The sequence below is a fragment of the Gasterosteus aculeatus genome, chromosome 6, assembly GCF_964276395.1.
Source record: "Gasterosteus aculeatus chromosome 6, fGasAcu3.hap1.1, whole genome shotgun sequence".
In the NCBI taxonomy this organism is placed as follows: Eukaryota; Metazoa; Chordata; class Actinopteri; order Perciformes; family Gasterosteidae; genus Gasterosteus; species Gasterosteus aculeatus.
The window spans coordinates 20,311,746-20,333,114 of NC_135693.1; the positions used below are offsets into that span (position 1 = coordinate 20,311,746).

Sequence of the window (21,369 nt, forward strand, 5' to 3'; positions counted from 1 at the left end):
CAATGTTTCAAAAATAATTTCAGCTGGAAACTATAACTCTATATAAAATATGTATATGTTCACAAACATGAATTAGTTAAATAAAACATCTGGAGAAAAACAGGAGACAGAAGAACTTCAGAAGAAAGAAAAGCTTCAACTCTGTCTGTTGTTATCTTTTATTATGAAATACATCTGTATCAATCTATTTCAAAATGAGCAGAAACGTTGTATTTCATTTCTAATCTTGTATTTTTTAAATGTTAAAATTCAGATTTTCATTTAGAAAAGAGGACTTTAGTCTAAAAACTAAAACACGGAATTTCTTTCACTTTAAGAGGTTTACGGTGGATTTGACATGTTACAAACAGAAGACACAAGATTGTGTGTGTGCACAGCGGGTCAACCTGCAGAGCGATGATGTCGTACCTGAGGACCTGCTTGGTCCCGTCCAATGACCCCCCCCCCCCCCCCCCCCCTGTGTCTTTTAAACAGGCAGCAACGGGAAGTTCTTCTTCTTATCTCCCCCCCTCTGCGTTCTATACTGCTTGTGAGCCTCGATGATCTCCATGACAACAGACGGGTCGTCCAGGGTCGACACGTCACCGAGGTCACCTGTGGTCTCCATGGCAACCTTCCTGAGGATCCGCCTCATGATCTTCCCGGAGCGAGTCTTCGGCAGCCTCTTCACAACCTGAGGGACAACAGGAGATACTTTCAAGTGTAAGGAGCCGCTGGAACAGCTGGAACACCTGTGTTTCCAGGTGTGCATCCAGGTGTTCCTCACCAGGAAGTGCTCAGGAACGGCGTATCTGGCGATCTTTGTGGAGACGAGATCTCTGAGCTGCTGCAGGACGAGGAGGGGGTCAACTCCAAGGTCCTCCTTCAAAACCACGAAGGCAAACGGTACTGAGGACACACACACACACACATAGTGAAACACACACAGATAAACACACAGAAAAAGAAACACACAAACACACACAATAAAACACTACGGTGGTTGAATAAATTATATATAAATGAATTGATTATTCAGAGATGTTAGATGAATGAATCCCTGGGCTTTGATTGGCCCCTTATTATTAATATAGGACATACTTTTCTTTTTTACTGTACTATACATATACTGTATGTACTATATATGCGTATATTTAGGTAAGATACCAGCAGGGGGCAGCAGAGTCTCATAGTTCAGCTTTTACTTCTCGTTTTGATGAAATACAACGTGTCGCTCTGACTGAATTAGAACATTATTTGATGATATATATATATATATATATATATATATATATATATATATATATATATATATATATATATACTCTTCTGATTAGATCTCCGTTCACGTCTTCAAACGTTTAATCTCATTCTGTTTGTGAGTGTTAATATTCTATGCTTTGATGTTTTAATATTGTGTGTGTTTTCTATAAATCTCTTAATAGCTTATTTTTTAATGTCCACTGTTCTAAAATATTTATTAAAGTTTTAATTTAAAAACAAAGGGGGGGGGGGGGGGTGGAGAAGCAGAGGATCATGGGAGTCACCTCTCACCTTCTCCTTTGATCTCATGAGGGAAACCGATCACAGCTGCTTCTGGAACAGCTGGATGCTCGTCCTGCAGAACAACACGACGCAAATGTGTCAAATCCGATACATATATGTTAATCATATCATATAACTCTAATTTCAATCAATGTTTAATTCTACATTCATTTCACTTTATCTCATCGTCTTATTTTTGATCTTTTAATTGAAACATTAGAGTGTAAAATGTCCCGTTAATCATTCCTTTATTTGTTTTGAGCTCGTGATGAACGCTGTTTTTCTCTATTTGTTTGTTTTATTTGTTGACTTGTTTGTGATGGAGGTGGAGTCTAAATGTTTAATAGTGTTGACCGTGCGCGTCTCACCAGCGCGTCCTCGATCTCCGCGGTGCCGAGCCGGTGGCCGCTGACGTTGATGACGTCATCCATCCGCCCGGTTATCTGGTAGAAACCGTCCGCCGAGCGCAGCGCTCCGTCACCGGTGAAATAATAACCTGTCGGTACCGGAGCAGCGGCTCAGAGGCGGAGACGTCAACCGGAAACGAGAGGGTGAAAGAACGCACCTGGAAACGGCTTGAAGTACGCCTCCAGGAAGCGCTGCTGGTCTCCATGGATACCGCGAGCCATGCCGGGCCACGACTGGCTGATGCACAGGGCCCCGCCCACTCCGTCACCCAACAGAACCTCCCCCTGGAAACACACCCAGATACTCACAGAGTACACACAGAGTACACACTAGAGACACAAGAATACTAGATACACACCCAGAGAATACCTCTAAGGCTATAATTAGCATTAGCTATCAGTAGTCACATCAGAGTTGATTTTGAGGTGTTTATTTTTACTTATGTCAATTTTACTTTACTACATTAATCTGAAAACTTTCTCAACTCAATTATTGTAACTCTGGATATATTAATAATAAAAATAACCTTTCTGTCATTCTGCTGCTTTTTATGTTGTGATATAATACTACATATGTGTTCTGTTACGAGGGTGTGTTTGTTACAGATGTGTTGAGCATACAGATGTGCTGGGGTCCCAGATGGTCTCGCTCTCTATGAAACCCACGAGCACGCGGCCTCCGTCACCGTGGATCGCAGAGCGAGTGACGTGACCTCGAGGATGACGAGTGAAAGTGAAGGAGGCCTCATCTAATCTAAACTAATCTCATCCACTCAGTAACCGGCGACCGTGATGAGAAACCTTCAGCGGATGATGACTTCTGAAAGTCTGTTGATCAAAGCAAACAGATGCTGCTGCTTCTGTCCTCAGGGGACAGATTAGGGAGACACAGGGTGTCAGGAGGACCCCCGTCGGACTCCAACCACTGCAAACACCCCCACGCTTCGCTTCGGACATGCATTGTTCGGCCTGGATAAGGTGTTGGAGGGGAGGTCACTGAAGAAACTGTTATCCATATTGGATGATCCTGACCACCTGCTGCAGGGACAGCGGAGCACGTCCTCCATCAGACTCCTTCAGCTCCGCTGTCACAAGGACCGATACAGGAGGTCATTCCTGCCCAGTGCAACAACTCTCTACAATAAACCATCTCTGGCCAAATAACGACAATAACAACCCGGTACTGCTGTGATGCCAACATGGCAATAAAGTATCTATCTATCTATATATCATATATCTATCTATCTATCTATCTATCATATATCTATCTATCTATCTATCTATCTATCTATCATATATCTATCTATCTATCTATCTATCTATCATATATCTATCTATCTATCTATCATATATCTATCTATCTATCTATCATATATCTATCTATCTATCTATCATATATCTATCTATCTATCTATATATCATATATCTATCTATCTATCATATATGGTCTCGACTCTTCGCTGTCCTTGCGCCGAAATGGTGGAACGCGCTCTCTGAAGACATCAGGACCGCAGAGAGCCTTCACATCTTCCGCCGCAAACTAAAGACACACCTCTTCAGACTCTACCTCGACTAAAGACTAACAAATTGCAGCACTTAAATTGTACTTGTCACGTCACTCATCTATAGCAAATTGTAAATTCGCTTATTTGAGGAAATTGCACTTTCTTGTTTCTTGTTCTCCTGAGTTTGTACCCTATGGTTGAATGCACTTATTGTACGTCGCTTTGGATAAAAGCGTCAGCTAAATGACATGTAATGTAATGTAATGTAATGTAATGTAATATATCTATCTATATATCTATCTATCTATATATCATATATCTATCTATCTATCTATCTATCATATATCTATCTATCTATCTATCATATATCTATCTATCTATCTATATATCATATATCTATCTATCTATCTATCTATAATATATCTATCATATATCTATCTATCTATCTATCATATATCTATCTATCTATCTATCATATATCTATCTATCTATCTATCTATCATATATCTATCTATCTATCATATATCTATCTATATATCTATCTATCTATATATCATATATCTATCTATCTATCTATCTATCATATATCTATCTATCTATCTATCTATCATATATCTATCTATCTATCTATATATCATATATCTATCTATCTATCTATCTATCTATAATATATCTATCTATCTATCTATCTATATATCATATATCTATCTATCTATCTATCATATATCTATCTATCTATATATCATATATCTATCTATCTATCTATCATATATCTATCTATCTATCTATATATCATATATCTATCTATCTATCTATATATCATATATCTATCTATCTATCTATCTATCTATCTATATATCATATATCTATCTATCTATCATATATCTATCTATCTATCTATCTATCTATCTATCTATCTATCTATCATATATCTATCTATCTATCTATCTATCTATCATATATCTATCTATCTATCTATCATATATCTATCTATCTATCTATATATCATATATCTATCTATATATCTATCTATCATATATCTATCTATATATCTATCTATCTATATATCATATATCTATCTATCTTGTTGTGTTGTATCACTTTATCGTTAAACGGACATTCAAATCATGTCTGAGTGCAGAAACCTAAAGTACAAACAAGCAAACAAAAACAGGAAGATCTCAGCTGAGTGTGTGCGTGTCCCTGCAGGAGGACAATTGTCCCCTGAAGCCATTCGAGTCCCCTTAGTCATCCGTCCACTGGGCGCCGGTGATCTTTCACTGACAGGTGGAACGTCTAACCGATTAAGGTGATCGTGTCAAGACGAGCTTCTTCTGTGGCGTCTGCACCCTTCAGGCCCCGCCCCCTCTGACTCACGCACGCCGCCTAAACTGCCTCCAAATATCTGATCACTGACGCGTTTAATGCGCCAGATTCACACGGAACTTCGAGAGCCCGAATTGTCTTGTTGTTACATCGTTGTTGTTGTTGTGTTTTTGCATTGTTGTCTTGCCTTGTTATATTATTGTGTTGTTGTTGCATTGTTGTATTATAGTATATTGCATTGTATTGTTGTTGTGTTGTCCGATTGTTGTATTGTTGTTGCTCTTTTTGCATTGTTGCATCGATGTAATGTTGTGATATTGTGTTGTTGTATTGTTACATTCTCAGGTTATTGTATTGTTGTTGTAGTGTTACATTGTTGTGTTGTTGTGGTGTTACATTGTTATGTTATTTTGTTGTGTTGTTGTAGTGTTACATTGTTATGTTATTGCGTTGTTGTGTTGTTGTAGTGTTACATTGTTATGTTATTGCGTTGTTGTGGTGTTACATTGTTATGTTATTGCATTGTTGTGTTGTTGTGGTGTTACATTGTTATGTTATTGCGTTGTTGTGGTGTTGTGTTGTTGTGGTGTTAGATTCTTATGTTATTGCGTTGTTGTGTTGTGTCACCTTCTCTCCCAGGAGACTCGGCTGGATGCCAAAGAACGGCCTCATGTTACATGTTACATTGTTATGTAATTGAATTGTTGTGTTGTTGTAGTGTTACATTGTTATGTTATTGCGTTGTTGTGGTGTTACATTGTTATGTTATTGCGTTGTTGTAGTGTTACATTGTTGTGTTGTTGTGGTGTTACATTGTTATGTTATTGCGTTGTTGTGTTGTTGTAGTGTTACATTGTTGTGTTGTTGTAGTGTTACATTGTTATGTTATTGCGTTGTTGTGGTGTTACATTGTTATGTTATTGCATTGTTGTGTTGTTGTGGTGTTACATTGTTATGTTATTGCGTTGTTGTGTTGTTACATTGTTGTGTTATTGCGTTGTTGTGGTGTTACATTGTTATGTTATTGCATTGTTGTGTTGTTGTGGTGTTACATTGTTATGTTATTGCGTTGTTGTGTTGTTACATTGTTGTGTTATTGCGTTGTTGTGGTGTTACATTGTTATGTTATTGCATTGTTGTGTTGTTGTGTTGTTACATTGTTATGTTATTGCGTTGTTACATTGTTATGTTATTGCGTTGTTGTGGTGTTACATTGTTATGTTATTGCGTTGTTACATTGTTATGTTATTGCGTTGTTGTGGTGTTGTGGTGTTAGATTCTTATGTTATTGTGTTGTTGTGTTGTTGTGGTGTTACATTGTTATGCAATTGCGTTCTTGTGGTGTTAGATTGTTATGTTATTGCGTTGTTGTGGTGTTACATTGTTATGTTATTGCGTTGTTGTGTTGTTGTGGTGTTACATTGTTATGTTATTGCATTGTTGTGTTGTTACATTGTTATGTTATTGCGTTGTTGTGTTGTTGTGGTGTTACATTGTTATGTAATTGCATTGTTGTGTTGTTGTGGTGTTACATTGTTGTGTTGTTGTGGTGTTAGATTCTTATGTTATTGCGTTGTTGTGTTGTTGTGGTGTTACATTGTTATGTAATTGCATTGTTGTGTTGTTGTGGTGTTACATTGTTATGTTATTGCGTTGTTGTGTTGTTGTGGTGTTACATTGTTATGTAATTGCATTGTTGTGTTGTTGTGGTGTTACATTGTTGTGTTGTTGTGGTGTTAGATTCTTATGTTATTGCGTTGTTGTGTTGTTGTGGTGTTAGATTCTTATGTTATTGCGTTGTTGTGTTGTTGTGTTGTTGTGGTGTTACATTGTTATGTTATTGCGTTGTTGTGGTGTTGTAGTGTTACATTGTTATGTAATTGCATTGTTGTGTTGTTGTGGTGTTAGATTCTTATGTTATTGCGTTGTTGTGTTGTTGTGGTGTTAGATTCTTATGTTATTGCGTTGTTGTGGTGTTGTGGTGTTAGATTCTTATGTTATTGCGTTGTTGTGTTGTTGTGGTGTTAGATTCTTATGTTATTGCGTTGTTGTGTTGTTGTGGTGTTAGATTCTTATGTTATTGCGTTGTTGTGTTGTTGTGTTGTTGTGGTGTTACATTGTTATGTTATTGCGTTGTTGTGGTGTTGTAGTGTTACATTGTTATGTAATTGCATTGTTGTGTTGTTGTGGTGTTAGATTCTTATGTTATTGCGTTGTTGTGTTGTTGTGGTGTTAGATTCTTATGTTATTGCGTTGTTGTGGTGTTACATTGTTATGTTATTGCGTTGTTGTGGTGTTGTAGTGTTACATTGTTGTGGTGTTGTAGTGTTACATTGTTATGTAATTGCATTGTTGTGTTGTTGTGGTGTTAGATTCTTATGTTATTGCGTTGTTGTGTTGTTGTGGTGTTAGATTCTTATGTTATTGCGTTGTTGTGGTGTTACATTGTTATGTTATTGCGTTGTTGTGGTGTTGTAGTGTTACATTGTTGTGGTGTTGTAGTGTTACATTGTTATGTAATTGCATTGTTGTGTTGTTGTGGTGTTAGATTCTTATGTTATTGCGTTGTTGTGTTGTTGTGTTGTTGTGGTGTTAGATTCTTATGTTATTGCGTTGTTGTGTTGTGTCACCTTCTCTCCCAGGAGACTCGGCTGGATGCCAAAGAACGGCCTCATGGCCATCGCAGGAACAATGGCGGCTCCTTCCTCTGCGGGTCTCGGGGCGATGCAAACCCCCCCGGTCTCTGTGTTTGTGGGGGTGTTACTGTTGTGTTGTGTACTTTGTTAAATAAACTGCAGTTCCTCTCTCTGCCAACAGGGGCAGCGCACAGAGCTTCTCTAATTCCCTTTAATTTCTTAATTTCTTGGGGTTTTCTCCGGTTAAGAGAAAGCAGCAGCTGGCAGAGAGTTTAAAGTCTGATTTAAAAACAACGCACACACTTGGTGTGTGGTGATTGTCGAGGAATTAGGTCACTCACACACACACAGACAGACACACTGTCAATGATCCTGCCTTGTCCTGGAGGAGGGGGGGTGAAGTGTGTGGAGGATTCATTTTGTGTAGAGCTGCAGATGCTCTGCTTCTAATCGCTGAAATTAGGCTGAAAGCTTGAGGGATCGGACACAGAGGAAGATCTCTTCATCTTCATCAGGCTCTCACACAATGCAAACCCGCCTTTCTTCACCGTCTCACCAGGTATCAGAATCCATTGGGTCTCTCCTGCTTCAAATCCACCTTTAGGTGGCGCTGTGACATGTTGATGCTTCAACAACAAGTCACATCTGCATCAGAGCTGACTGCATCCTGTTGGATCTCAACAGGTCCTACTTTAGACCGTCTTCTTCTCCAGTTCTTCCTCAGGTCCTCTCCAGTTCTTCCTCAGCCCATCTCCAGTTCTTCCTCAGGTCCTCTCCAGTTCTTCCTCAGGTCATCACCAGTTCTTCCTCAGCCCATCTCCAGTTCTTCCTCAGGTCCTCTCCAGTTCTTCCTCAGGCCATCTCCAGTTCTTCCTCAGGTCATCTCCAGTTCTTCCTCAGGTCCTCTCCAGTTCTTCCTCAGGTCCTCTCCAGTTCTTCCTCAGGCCATCTCCAGTTCTTCCTCAGGTCCTCTCCAGTTCTTCCTCAGGTCATCTCCAGTTCTTCCTCAGGTCCTCTCCAGTTCTTCCTCAGGTCCTCTCCAGTTCTTCCTCAGGCCATCTCCAGTTCTTCCTCAGGTCCTCTCCAGTTCTTCCTCAGGTCATCACCAGTTCTTCCTCAGCCCATTTCCAGTTCTTCCTCAGGTCATCTCCAGTTCTTTCTCAGGCCATCTCCAGTTCTTCCTCAGGTCCTCACCAGTTCTTCCTCAGGTCATCTCCAGTTCTTCCTCAGGCCATCTCCAGTTCTTCCTCAGGCCATCTCCAGTTCTTCCTCAGGCCATCTCCAGTTCTTCCTCAGGTCCTCTCCAGTTCTTCCTCAGGCCATCTCCAGTTCTTTCACAGGTCCTCTCCAGTTCTTCCTCAGGTCCTCTCCAGTTCTTCCTCAGGTCCTCTCCAGTTCTTCCTCAGGTCCTCACCAGTTCTTCCTCAGGTCATCTCCAGTTCTTCCTCAGGTCCTCTCCAGTTCTTCCTCAGGCCATCTCCAGTTCTTCCTCAGGTCCTCACCAGTTCTTCCTCAGGTCCTCTCCAGTTCTTCCCCAGCTCCCACAGGTATAATTATAATAGTACATTGTAATATAATAATCATATAGCATGAGGATTATATTTAATCACTTTATTTGTCTCACCTGTCTGCCACCAGGTGTCCACTACAGGACACCGTCCCTCTCCAACCACACTGTGGAACCAGTGCCAGGCCTCGTGGTTAATTGGCTCCCCGACTGCACACACACACACACACACACACACACACACACACAGTGGGTTAATATCTTCTTAGCTTGCTTATCAATAGACTGGGTATTGATCTTCGTTGCTGGAACGGATGAAGCTCATGAAGTCCTCCTCCGGGTCCAGGGTACCTGATCCCAGCGTCCTCAGAGACGAGCGGTCGTACTTCTTCACAAAGCTCTCATCGTATTTTAGCAGGAGACGAAGAGCCGTCGGAGCTCCGTAGAACTGAGAGATCTTCAGGCGCTGGACGGTCTCCCAGTACCGACCTGGAGGACACGGAGGGGCAGACAGATTTATTGACCTTTATGTCTTTAAAAAAACAAACCGGTACCACACGAATACAACAAAACAAACAATCAAGAACAGCGTCTCTTCACAGTGTCCTCATACACCCTGTTTGTCTTCAATGTTGCACCGTTCCTCAGTGAAAACCTGCATGTGGTCCACTGGGAAGTTCAGTCCACAAAGGACGACCTTCAGGACCCCGTTCCTCGTACATGGGTCAACTCAAGCCTAGTTTATGCTTCTGCGTTTTCAGAGAGACGCAAGGACACGCAGACGCAAGACCCCCCTGTGTGTCCCTTGCGTGTCTTTTCACACCTCCTTGCGTGCGTCGACCCATTTTTCTAGACTAGCGTCTAAAGCGACGCAGCCTCCTGCAGCACCAGGCTGTGATTGGTCTGCTGACTACGTCCTTTACGGAGTCTCACGTCTCCGTTTTCACAGCACAATACGGCCGTTATTAAAAGGAAGAACGTTTACGAGAGAACGGATCAGATTGAAGAGCTTTTAAATATGAGCGCTTGTACAAGCCGTCATTGGCGGACTATGAGGACGCCGGACGGCCTCTGATTCATGGAGGGAGATCTCCACAAACGAGGGGACAAAGTCGTGGAGGAAAATACGGGACAAATGTGTCCGTGATGAAAAGCAGCAGTGTGGATGCACGGGGCAATAAAGTCTATGATCAATAAATAAAGCAACCAGCGACTTCCACACACAAAGACGTGACTCTCCAGGTCGTCTTCAACAAAACACGTGACTCCACCTGTTGTTCTGGAGGTGAATCGCTCTGCAACACACGCAGGACTTTACAACCAGGAAGTGAAACCAGAGCGTCGACGCGTAAAGACGCAGAAACACGCGGCGGCCGTCAGTTGATCAAATGTCCCATTATACAGCTCAAATTATGATGATTGACATCAGACTATCTCAGTTCCTCGAAGGCGGATCCGCGCTCAAACAGTCTCGTTAGTTTGAAGCAGTCAGTCGTGTGCGTCCTACGTCCGAGGGCGGACGAGTCGGTCACCCAAACCAGGATATTTTACAGCAACAACGGCAAATAAACGATGTCACGGAGAACTCTTTCTCTGCAAAACGTTAATCTAACTCACATCGCTTCTTCATCAATGAGGAAGGGCGCTGCCTTTTTGGGGGGCGAGTGTTGAACTAATCTAAATTGTAATGGTTCTTATCTGGGGGGGGGGGGGTTGTAAAGTTGATTTAAGTTGTAAATCTGCTTATTTGAGGAAATTGCACTTTCTTGTTTCTTGTTCTTCTGAGTTTGTGTCCTTATGGTTGAACTGTTTTTATTGTCGCTTTGGATAAAAGCGTCAGATAAATGACATGTGATGTAACATCTGACCAATCATTATTTTGTAGTCACTTCCTTCAAAACCTCTGTGGATCAACCGACTACAAGTCAACGGTCAGAACCACCGCAGGGACTAAAGGTCACATATGGTCTGAGGAGATAAGGAGGCAACAGTTGCTTCATTAATCAGTAACCAGGAGACATCTCATCTCAAAGGTTCCTCCGTGGTCATAAAGCAGATAACAAGTAGAAGGATCCGTCACTAGATAGATGGATCAATGATTGATCAATCGACATATCAAATGTCTATCGTCCTCATCTATCGATTATAGTTCTAACTATAGTTTAATCTGTAGTTTAATCTATCGATTGATCTATTGTTTAATATGTCGTTTGATCCATCGTTTAGTCTGTTGTTTGATTTGTCTTTGATAGATCTTTGATCGATCATCGTCATGAACACCAGTTTGGACCCTCCTGTGCACATCAAAGTCTTCTCACCTGGACCTTACCTGGGTCGGGGTAAACAGGTGTGCTCTCGAACAGGACAGTGGTGGATCCGTTGCATAGCGGGCCGTAGACCACGTAGCTGTGCCCCGTGATCCAGCCCACGTCCGCCACACAGCCGAACACGTCGCCGTCCTGGTGGTCGAACACGTACTGAGGAGACATCACACAAGGGGTCACTTCTCTCTGGTTCTGTTGAACTACATTACCCAGAAGCCCTGGACTCATTTCATTCATTGAAGTTCAGGACTCTTGGTCTTGCTGGGTATTTTGAGGAAATAAAGATAAATAAAATATCTCTCTCTCTCTCTCTCTCTCCCTCTCGCTCGCCCTGGCGTGGAACCAGCTGTCCTTGTCTTTTTCAAATAAAGCAGCTTTTGTTCCCTTGATTCATCCAAACAAACAATGAGCCAGAAAGACAAACCCTGAGCTGCTAAGCTGCTTTAGAAATTAGCACCCGAAAATATTTTGGCAGTTATGTTGATGGTGGGGGGGGGGGGTTATTATGCTTTATGCTTTTATTCAATAATCATCATACAAATCACGCCAATCCCTGCAAACACACACACACACACACACACACACACACTAATTTGTGCTCCTCTTTGTTTTCATGTAATCAATGTTCAATGTTAATACTGCCACAATAAGAGCGGAGAGAGGTGGTGCAGGAAGGTGGGACAGGAAAGGCAGGTGGAGGTGGGCACCTGGTGAGTGAGTGAGGTGTACAGCAGGTAACCGGCCTGCGTGTGGACGATGCCTTTAGGTTTCCCCGTACTTCCTGATGTGTATAGAAGAAACAAAAGATCTTCACTGTCCAAAGGCTCCGCGGGACAGACGGGAGACTGAGAGGACATCGCCTGTAAGACAGGACAGGTGACAGTACACTTACCGCTACTACTACCACCGTCACCATCGTCACCACCGTCACTTTAGTCTATTCGAACACGTCTGCTCTGCTATTTTATTGTACTGTGTATATATTGTGCATTTTCTATTTCTCTGTCAGGGTGTGAGGTTGGAAGGCAGGACTCAAACGCAGACTTGCGGCAAACAAAAGACTTTAATAGTCACAAGGATCAAAAAACACCGGAACTGGGGGCAAACGCACACAGGCAAGAGACTACGACGATCCAAGACGAAAGACAATGACGCGACAAGTGACACAAGAGACACATGGCTTAAATACACAAGGGAGGTGCAGGTGATTGGACACAGGTGGAAACTATTAGACGAACACAGGGGATGACGAGACAAGGCAGGAAGTGAAGTTACCCGGGGACACGAGTGGCAGAAAACTACAAAATAAGACAGGAAGTGAACCACACCGTGACAGTACCCCCCCCTTAAGGGCCGAATTCCAGACGGCCAACACTAGAGCGAACAAGGGGTGGGTGGGGAGGGAAACCAGAGACGTTGGTCGGACCACCCTGGAAACTCTGGGGGTCGGCCCGGCGGGCGGCCAGACGAGCGGGGAGCCTCTGGGGGTCGGCCCGGCGGGCGGTCACCAATCCGGCTCCGGAGCGGCGACTGCAGGGCACGGAACGTCTCTAGAATGGCAGACTCGGAGACACGGGAAACGTCTGGGGTAGTCGTCGGCGGCAGCTCGGGGACACGGGAAACGTCCGGGTTAGTAGTCGGCGGCGGCAGCTCGGGGACACGGGAAACGTCCGGGTTAGTAGTCGTCGTCGGCAGCTCGGGGACACGGGAAACGTCCGGGTTAGTAGTCGTCGTCGGCAGCTCGGGGACACGGGAAACGTCCGGGTTAGTAGTCGTCGTCGGCAGCTCGGGGACACGGAACACCTCCGTAGTGAGGTCCAGCTCGGGGACACGGAACACCTCCGCAGTCTGCTCCAGCTCGGGGACCCGGAACACCTCCGCAGTCTGCTCCAGCTCGGGGACCCGGAACACCTCCGCAGTCTGCTCCAGCTCGGTGACACGGAACACCTCCGCAGTCTGCTCCAGCTCGGGGACACGGAACACCTCCGCAGTCTGCTCCAGCTCGGGGACACGGAACACCTCCGCAGTCTGCTCCAGCTCGGGGACACGGAACACCTCCGCAGTCTGCTCCAGCTCGGGGACACGGAACACCTCCGCAGTCTGCTCCAGCTCGGGGACACGGAACACCTCCGCAGTCTGCTCCAGCTCGGGGACACGGAACACCTCCGCAGTCTGCTCCAGCTCGGGGACACGGAACACCTCCGCAGTCTGCTCCAGCTCGGGGACACGGAACACCTCCGCAGTCTGCTCCAGCTCGGGGACATGGAACAACTCCGCAGTCTGCGGCGGCTCAGCCCCCCCCATAACCCACCCCGTAGCCCCCCCCTCAAGGGCCGGATCCCAGACGGCCCTCAAATCACCAACGGGAGGGTGGGAGAGGACCATGGGATGGGAGGGAGGGAGCCTGAGTCTCGGAGCGGGGACTGGGGGCGTCGGGGGCATGGAGCGTGGGGCCGGTACTGGTCGGGTCGGGGGCATGGAGCGTGGGGCCGGTACTGGTCGGGTCGGGGGCATGGAGCGTGGGGCCGGTACTGGTCGGGTCGGGGGCATGGAGCGTGGGGCCGGTACTGGTCGGGTCGGGGGCATGGAGCGTGGGGCCGGAACTGGTCGGGTCGGGGGCATGGAGCGTGGGGCCGGAACTGGTCGGGTCGGGGGCATGGAGCGTAGGGCCGGAACTGGTCGGGTCGGGGGCATGGAGCGTGGGGCCGGAACTGGTCGGGTCGGGGGCATGGAGCGTGGGGCCGGAACTGCTCGGGTCGGGGGCATGGAGCGTGGGGCCGGAACTGGTCGGGTCGGGGGCATGGAGCGTGGGGCCGGAACTGGTCGGGTCGGGGGCATGGAGCGTGGGGCCGGAACTGGTCGGGTCGGGGGCATGGAGCGTGGGGCCGGAACTGGTCGGGTCGGGGGCATGGAGCGTGGGGCCGGTACTGGTCGGGGGCATGGGTGAGAGTCGGGGCGGCCCAGCGGGAACGGGAGATCGCTGCGGCGGCTCAGCGGGAACGGGAGATCGCTGCGGCGGCCCAGCGGGAACGGGAGATCGCTGCGGCGGCCCAGCGGGAACGGGAGATCGCTGCGGCGGCCCAGCGGGAACGGGAGATCGCTGCGGCGGCCCAGCGGGAACGGGAGATCGCTTCTTCCGCTTGCTCCTCCTAGGGTTAAGGAGGTCCCGGAGCTCGAGGCAGGCGAGCTGATAGCTCCTGGGACCAAAAACACAGTTTGTTTTCCGCTGCCAGAAGGGACTCCTTACGTCCAGGTAGTCCGGACCGTAGTCTGGCAGCGGGTCTGCTGAGCCCTTCTTTGGTCGCGTCATTCTGTCAGGGTGTGAGGTTGGAAGGCAGGACTCAAACGCAGACTTGCGGCAAACAAAAGACTTTAATAGTCACAAGGATCAAAAAACACCGGAACTGGGGGCAAACGCACACAGGCAAGAGACTACGACGATCCAAGACGAAAGACAATGACGCGACAAGTGACACAAGAGACACATGGCTTAAATACACAAGGGAGGTGCAGGTGATTGGACACAGGTGGAAACTATTAGACGAACACAGGGGATGACGAGACAAGGCAGGAAGTGAAGTTACCCGGGGACACGAGTGGCAGAAAACTACAAAATAAGACAGGAAGTGAACCACACCGTGACATTCTCATTGTAATTACTCTACAAATTCCAGATTAATGAAGTATTTATCTATCTACTACTACAACTACTAATACTACCACTTCTGATTATACTAGTACCACTACAGGACAGACAGGAGACTGAGAGGACAATACCTTTATATCACATCACAGGTCATTTATCTGACGCTTTTATGCAAAGCGACTTACAATAAGTACATTTCAACCATTCGGTTGTCCTTATGGTCCTTTAAGTTTCTATCTGATAATCAGGTGTATTGATCAGGTGTCTAACCTCCTCCAGGGGGACGTCCAGCTGTCCCATCACAGCAGGATTTTCTGTCCTCTGAGCTACAAACACATGTTGGACGGTTGGACAGTTCTTCACCGCTGAGTCCACCGTAGCCTTCAGGTCAATGAGCCGTCCTCCCCTCACCCCTTGATTAAAGGTGACCACGGCTTTACACTGGGCTGTGAACACAACACACACCTTCCTAATAACGACGTATGTACTTCAGTAAAGATACACGATGAGGTACCGTATTCCAAACCTCGTTCCCCCGACTCGGACTGATGTAGTGAGCATTTTGAAAGGTTTCTGTATGCATGTAACAAATGGAAACTCTTCTGAGAGAGAAGGTCTGAGAACCAGATGAATTATCGCCGTGTTGTTCCGCGTGACAACGCAACAAAAAGCCTCCATGCCAACGCTCTCCTGCAACACAATCAGCTGAACTCCCAGCATGCTTTGCTTCTGCTGTTGCTCAGCCAGCCGTGGAAATGTCTTGTTACCAAAACACACAAGCGTGAGCGGCGTCTCTGACCTCCACTGTGGCATTAGTTCTGCTACAGTGGAAAGACTCTGTGGGAAGCCCCCCCTCCCCCCTCTCCTCAGTCAGTGGTGCTACTGATCACTGCTGCCAGAATCCTCACAACCGAACCTTAGTTGAGGTTATGAGGTCACAAGTCAAAGGACCCCCCTCGCTACCCAAACCGAGGCTGAATACCCCGTCCTGGTTTAACACGAGTCTCACCGTCCTGGATCCTCCCGGCTAGGGCCTCGGAGCTGAAGCCAGCGAACACCACGGTGTGGACCGCCCCGATACGGGCGCACGCTAACATGGACGCCACCGCCAGCGGGGACACCGGCATGTAGACGGCAACCCTGTCCCCCTTTTGGATCCCGTGGCTCTTGAGGGTGTTGGCGAGGCGGCAGGTTGTGTCCAGCAGCTCTCTGGGGAGCAGACGGTCGGTCACTCACTGATGGAGATGGTCGGAGTATTAATAAGCAAACATCATGTCAGCAGAGCAATGCAGTGATTTCACAGCCAATGAGACTCAGAGCAGCTACTTGTTAGTCGATTCTTTTTACGAGAGAACAGCAACTTCTGCAGATTGAGTCACTCACTTATGACATAAAGCCCGTTTCCTCCTCCTCTCGGTTATTGTGGTTAATCCTTACCCGACGTGTGTGACCCGTAAAACATCACATTCCTTCATGTTTATGGTCGGAGAACGTAAAGCACATAAAGATGAGACCAGAGGTTTCTTCCCTCAAGCTGTCCTTGTTTGTTAGGCTGGAGGGGGGGGGGTCCATACCTGTAGGTCACCTTCACCTCTGTGCCAGGCTCGTCCCGCTCCCAAATCAGAGCCACTCGGTCGGGATGTGTCTCCACGTGGACGTCCAGGCAGTTCACTGCAGCACAGAGGGAACCAGACTATGTAATGTGATATGTGTAATGTAATATATGTAATGTAATGCGATATATGTAATGTAATATATGTAATGTAATGTGATATATGTAATGTAATATATGTAATGTAATATATGTAATGTAATGCGATATATGTAATGTGATATATGTAATGTGATATATGTAATGTAATATATGTAATGTAATGCGATATATGTAATGTAATATATGTAATGTAATATATGTAATGTAATGCGATATATGTAATGTGATATATGTAATGTGATATATGTAATGTAATATATGTAATGTAATGCGATATATGTAATGTAATGCGATATATGTAATGTGATATATGTAATGTAATGTGGTATATGTAATGTAATATATGCAATGTAATGTGATATATGTAATGTGATATATGCAATGTAATGCGATATATGTAATGTAATGTGATATATGTAATGTAATATATTTAATGTACAATTTAAGGGAACTGCCTTCATTCACTCGATGATTAAAGATTAATCCTGAAATGAGCTTAAAGCTGAAGACTTGTTTTTTGTTTTTGTCCTTTATGTAACTCAGAAATCCCCCCCCCCCCCCCCCCCCCTCCACCCACCCACAGACAAACACCGCATCTATTGGAAGGTAAAGGGATTACTACCAGGATCAGAACAACAACTGGGGGGGGGTCTATTTACTGGTAATCAACAGATTAGTATTTCAATTTTACTTCATTTCTTCTACACTGTGGTATTATTTATTTGTAGTGTCCGTGTGCTACTTCAGTGTATTAGTACTTTGTAATAGAGTATCTCTTCAGTGTATTAGTACTTTGTAATAGAGTATCTCTTGGGTGTACGAGTACTTTGTAATAGAGTATCTCTTCAGTGTATTAGTACTTTGTAATAGAGTATCTCTTCAGTGTATTAGTACTTTGTAATAGAGTATCTCTTCTGTGTATTAGTACTTTGTAATAGAGTATCTCTTCAGTGTATGAGTACTTTGTAATAGAGTATCTCTTCAGTGTATGAGTACTTTGTAATAGAGTATCTCTTCAGTGTATTAGTACTTTGTAATAGAGTATCTCTTCAGTGTATTAGTACTTTGTAATAGAGTATCTCTTCAGTGTATTAGTACTTTGTAATAGAGTATCTCTCGGTGCGACGGAGGGTGAGTGTTGTCCTCCAGTGATCCCAGTTCCTGCTAACCTGCGTGTCCTGGCTGGACTGTGTCTCCAGTGTGTGAGTGTTGGACACTGATGGACAGGTGTCTCTGTCTGGACAGGTGTCTCTGTCTGGACAGGTGTCTCTGTCTGGTCTCTGCGCCCATCGACCGGTGAATGATGACACTTTTTACCATTTACCAGTCAGTGTGGGATTAGATTCACTTCTAACAGTATTTCTTCCCTGTGGTATTTGTACTAGTATTCTTAGAGTAGTACTTTCTTCTGGTAGTTTTCTTCCTCAGATAACGGACACGGTGAAACTCGGATACCGACATCGCGCCGTTTCTCACCGGACACGTTGATCTTTCCGCCCAGGAACCAGGCGATCCTCCCGGTGCTGAGGTCGCAGTCCCGGACCCGGTGGAACGGTTCGGACCAGCGCAGTCTGTCGGCGGCGGCAGAACCCCAAAACTGATCCGGATCCACGATCGACAGCCGGTACAGATCCCGGTGGGACATCCGCGACAGCCGGGAGCTCCAGGTGCCCGGCGCGGGGAGAGCTGGCACGGGGGACCTGTGCTGTCCCGGTCCGGCCCGAGTCGGAACCAGTACCGGGGTTCCGCAGCGACCCAGCAGGGTCGCGGAGAGTCTGGCGCTCCGGCGGGTCTGAGCCGCCATGTTGATCAGCTGCTCAGAAGACCCCGTCCCTCTCAGGTGAGCTCAGGTGAGTCTGCGGCGGTACACGGTCACGTGAGCGTCTGAGCCAATGAGCCGCTGATGAAGCTGAAGGACAAACTGCTGACGCGGTTTGAAATAAATCATTAATTAATAATAATAACAGAAATAATACTAGTGTAACCCTAGTATTATTAGTCCAATCCGTAATCATTTATATAACTACTAATACTACTTTACTACCAGTACTGCCCATACAAATTCAAACAATCCTACTTATAGTCCTACCACTACTACTACTAGTTATACTGCTACTACTACCACCCTTACTACTGATACTACTCATACATCCACACAGAGTAAGGACTCTTACTCCTCCTACTTATGCTAATACTTATACTACTAATAATACTACCAGAGTAAAGGTTAGGCTAAAACCAGCAACTGGATAGCTTAGCATAAAGACTTGGAACTGCTAGCGGTTTGTAGGTAATTTTTTATAAAGTAAAGTTTTATTGTATCATTAATCCACACATGAAAGATGGACAATGTTACTAAATGTAGACAAAACATCGAGCATCTTAAGTTAGAATACTTCTATAATACTATAGTATACTATAGTATAATACTATATAATATATAATAATCATCCGTATCTCCATCCATCCATCTTCAACTCCTTATCCGGGTCGGGTCGCGGGGCAACAGCTCCAGCAGGGGACCCAAAGTTCCCTGTCCCACATCGACCAGCTCTGACTCCCCAGGCGTCCCCAGGCCAGTGCAGAGACATAATCTGTCCACCTGGTTCTGGGTCTTCACATCCTCACCAGATGATCAAACCTTTCAACCCGAAGGACTCCGAGCTCCTCACGGAGCTTCTCACTCCATCTCTAAGAGGAAACCATTTGGGCCGCCTGTACCCGTGACCCCGTTCTTTCAGTCATTCGGTTCAGGATCTCACCGGGTTAAATATGATACTGTTCTATAAAAACAACTGTGTGATGAGAGATATTGACTCTTAACGCACAATAAACGCACACAGGAAACACGCAGCAGTGGAGCTCAGACTCTGGAGTCTCTTGGAAGTAAATATGAATATGAGGCTTGAAGTCATAACAACATGTAACCGCTGTGGTCAGATGCTTGTTGTGCTGCTGCTGCTCACTGACCTCTGACCTCAGATCTGCCATGTCTCCATCAGATTCTTTAATCTGACGGAGCTGCAGCGTAATCGCTTGTAATTCCCACTTTACTGCCATCACATGATAATTGATGCTAGTCTGTGTAATCCAGCTGACCGGAGGTCAGATTAAGGACGTATACGCCTTTGTATTTCCACCATAGATTTAATCATCTTTGTGACTTTAATGATGCTGATGGCTCATTGTTGATGTTGTTCTCCTCATGCTGTTTACCTCTACGACGTGGTCAGCGGTCGCTCTTGCTGCAGACGGAGCGGAGCGGCCTGTTGGTTGGCGGCCTGCGTGAAGCCCTTCCCGCCTCCCGGTGGAGCAGCTGCTGCCGCGTCAGCTGGCCGGCGTGGAAGAAGCGGTTCCCGCAGACGAAGGTCTTCTGGAAGTGGGTGGTCCGGTGGGTCTTTAGCCCGCTGGCGCCACAGGAGCCCTTCCTGCGGCGTCGTAGATCCTCCAGGTCTCCTGTATGCTCGACCGTCTTCAGGACTTCTCCATCACACAGCCGGTCCACTAGAGAGCTCAGCTGCTCCCAAAGGAAAGACGGAAACCACATGATCCCGTATGACATTGTGTGTGTTAGCAAACAATCTGGAGCATCTTAAATCAGAGCATTTTTACATGGAGTTTGGTGTAACGACGTGTCAGTTAGCAAATAGCCAGTATAATAAAATAACAGAGCAGAACTTATTAAATGAACTTTAATGATATTGAGTGAAATCAGAGTGAAAGTATGTTCAGTGAGGTGAAATAGGTATTAATTAAAATTAAAATATTAGTGCAATGGTTATGGATAATGGTCCAGTTTTAAATGGCGGTCATGTGCACATTTCAAAATGAAATGCACCTCCATTCATGGCGTTACGGTTTAAAGGCGCTGTTAAGCGTTTCCTCTCTGCGGCGTCTTTAAAGCAGATACTTTGAATGCTACATTCTGATTCCTCCTCCCCGCCCAGCCACAGCCTGGCACTTGGTCGGAGAAGTGGAGGCAACAAACCCCAGGTGAGGGGGAGAAGACCAGGAGGTCCTTGTGAACATCAACCATGTGAAAGGAGAATGTAGGCACCATAACGCCATGAATAGAGGTGCACTTCAGTTTGACACCTGCTCCGGTTTAGGGGGTAATTGTTGCAGTGTCGGTCTATGCAGGAATGTCTGTGTCTGTCCCTGCAGCAGGTGGTCCAATATGGACAGTAGTTCCTTCAGTGTCCTCCTCCACCTGGATACTCCTGTTAGCAGCTACCAGCTCCAGCTCACCTGTTTAGTCACACAACAGACTTGCGGTGACGCGCTGAGTATTTCCCGCCACACCGATTCGATGGCGAGGAGAAGTTCATTTTTAAAACAGGTAACGTGGGACACGATGAAGAGGTTCTGCACGTAGCAGCCGAGTAGCTTAGCAGAGAAAGACGAAGGAAGTGACGAACATTTCTGCCTCCAAATTAAAACCACCTTATTTTTGATGATGTTCTTATGAGCGTTGACCCGTAATAAGCTCAACGGAGCAGCATTTACATTGTTTTATAAAAAGGATTCTCACATGATTGAAATATTTAATGTCTTTATAGTTATTTGAAGCTGCTGTAAACCTGCATTATAGTAAACAAATACATAGAAGCTTCAATAATCGAGGTTTAAACATTTTATGACAATTGTCTAATGAAACGTCCATTAAACATTTCCTTTCTCGACTGAAGTATCAACACGTATAAATGTATAATAATAAGTAATTAATGACGTTTATGATTAAACGTAAATTCTGCAGTGTTTGTGTGCCGTTGAAAAATCC

The 21,369-nt window shown here is 45.4% G+C and overlaps 1 protein-coding gene and 1 long non-coding RNA gene across 3 annotated transcripts; one reads left to right on the forward strand and one right to left on the reverse strand.

Annotated features, from left to right (window-relative positions):
• Positions 1-144: 144 nt before the first annotated feature.
• Positions 145-18,393, reverse strand: acss1 (acyl-CoA synthetase short chain family member 1). 2 transcript variants are annotated; one of them, XR_013467898.1, is made up of 14 exons: positions 18,066-18,393; positions 16,450-16,546; positions 15,885-16,084; positions 15,146-15,321; positions 11,937-12,089; positions 11,235-11,382; positions 9,257-9,394; positions 9,023-9,115; positions 7,393-7,505; positions 2,090-2,216; positions 1,893-2,020; positions 1,527-1,597; positions 767-888; positions 145-673 (listed from the first exon to the last, which is right to left on the reverse strand). XR_013467898.1 is itself a non-coding variant. In XM_078104345.1 (14 exons), the coding sequence occupies exons 1-14, from the start codon at positions 18,391-18,393 to the stop codon at positions 467-469; spliced, it is 2,094 nt and encodes a 697-aa protein (XP_077960471.1). In that variant the 3' UTR covers positions 145-466. The 2 variants fall into 2 exon arrangements, 1 of the variants encoding a protein (XP_077960471.1); XM_078104345.1 differs by having other exon boundaries at positions 1,534-1,597.
• LOC144409457 (uncharacterized) lies at positions 18,311-21,347 on the forward strand. The gene is made up of 2 exons (XR_013467899.1): positions 18,311-18,429; positions 19,823-21,347. It is a non-coding gene; the product is annotated as an uncharacterized LOC144409457 (long non-coding RNA).
• The last annotated feature ends 22 nt before the right edge of the window (positions 21,348-21,369 follow it).

Bases quoted from the DNA above. Each gene is read 5' to 3' on its own strand.
- acss1 (XM_078104345.1), bottom strand. From the start codon at position 18,393: ATGGCGGCTCAGACCCGCCGGAGCGCCAGACTCTCCGCGACCCTGCTG. The intron at 16,547-18,065 runs GTGAGAAACGGC...TCTGTGCTGCAG, and splicing joins CGGAAAGATCAACGTGTCCG to TGAACTGCCTGGACGTCCAC. The intron at 1,598-1,892 runs GTGAGACGCGCA...GTTGTTCTGCAG, and splicing joins CGGAGATCGAGGACGCGCTG to GACGAGCATCCAGCTGTTCC.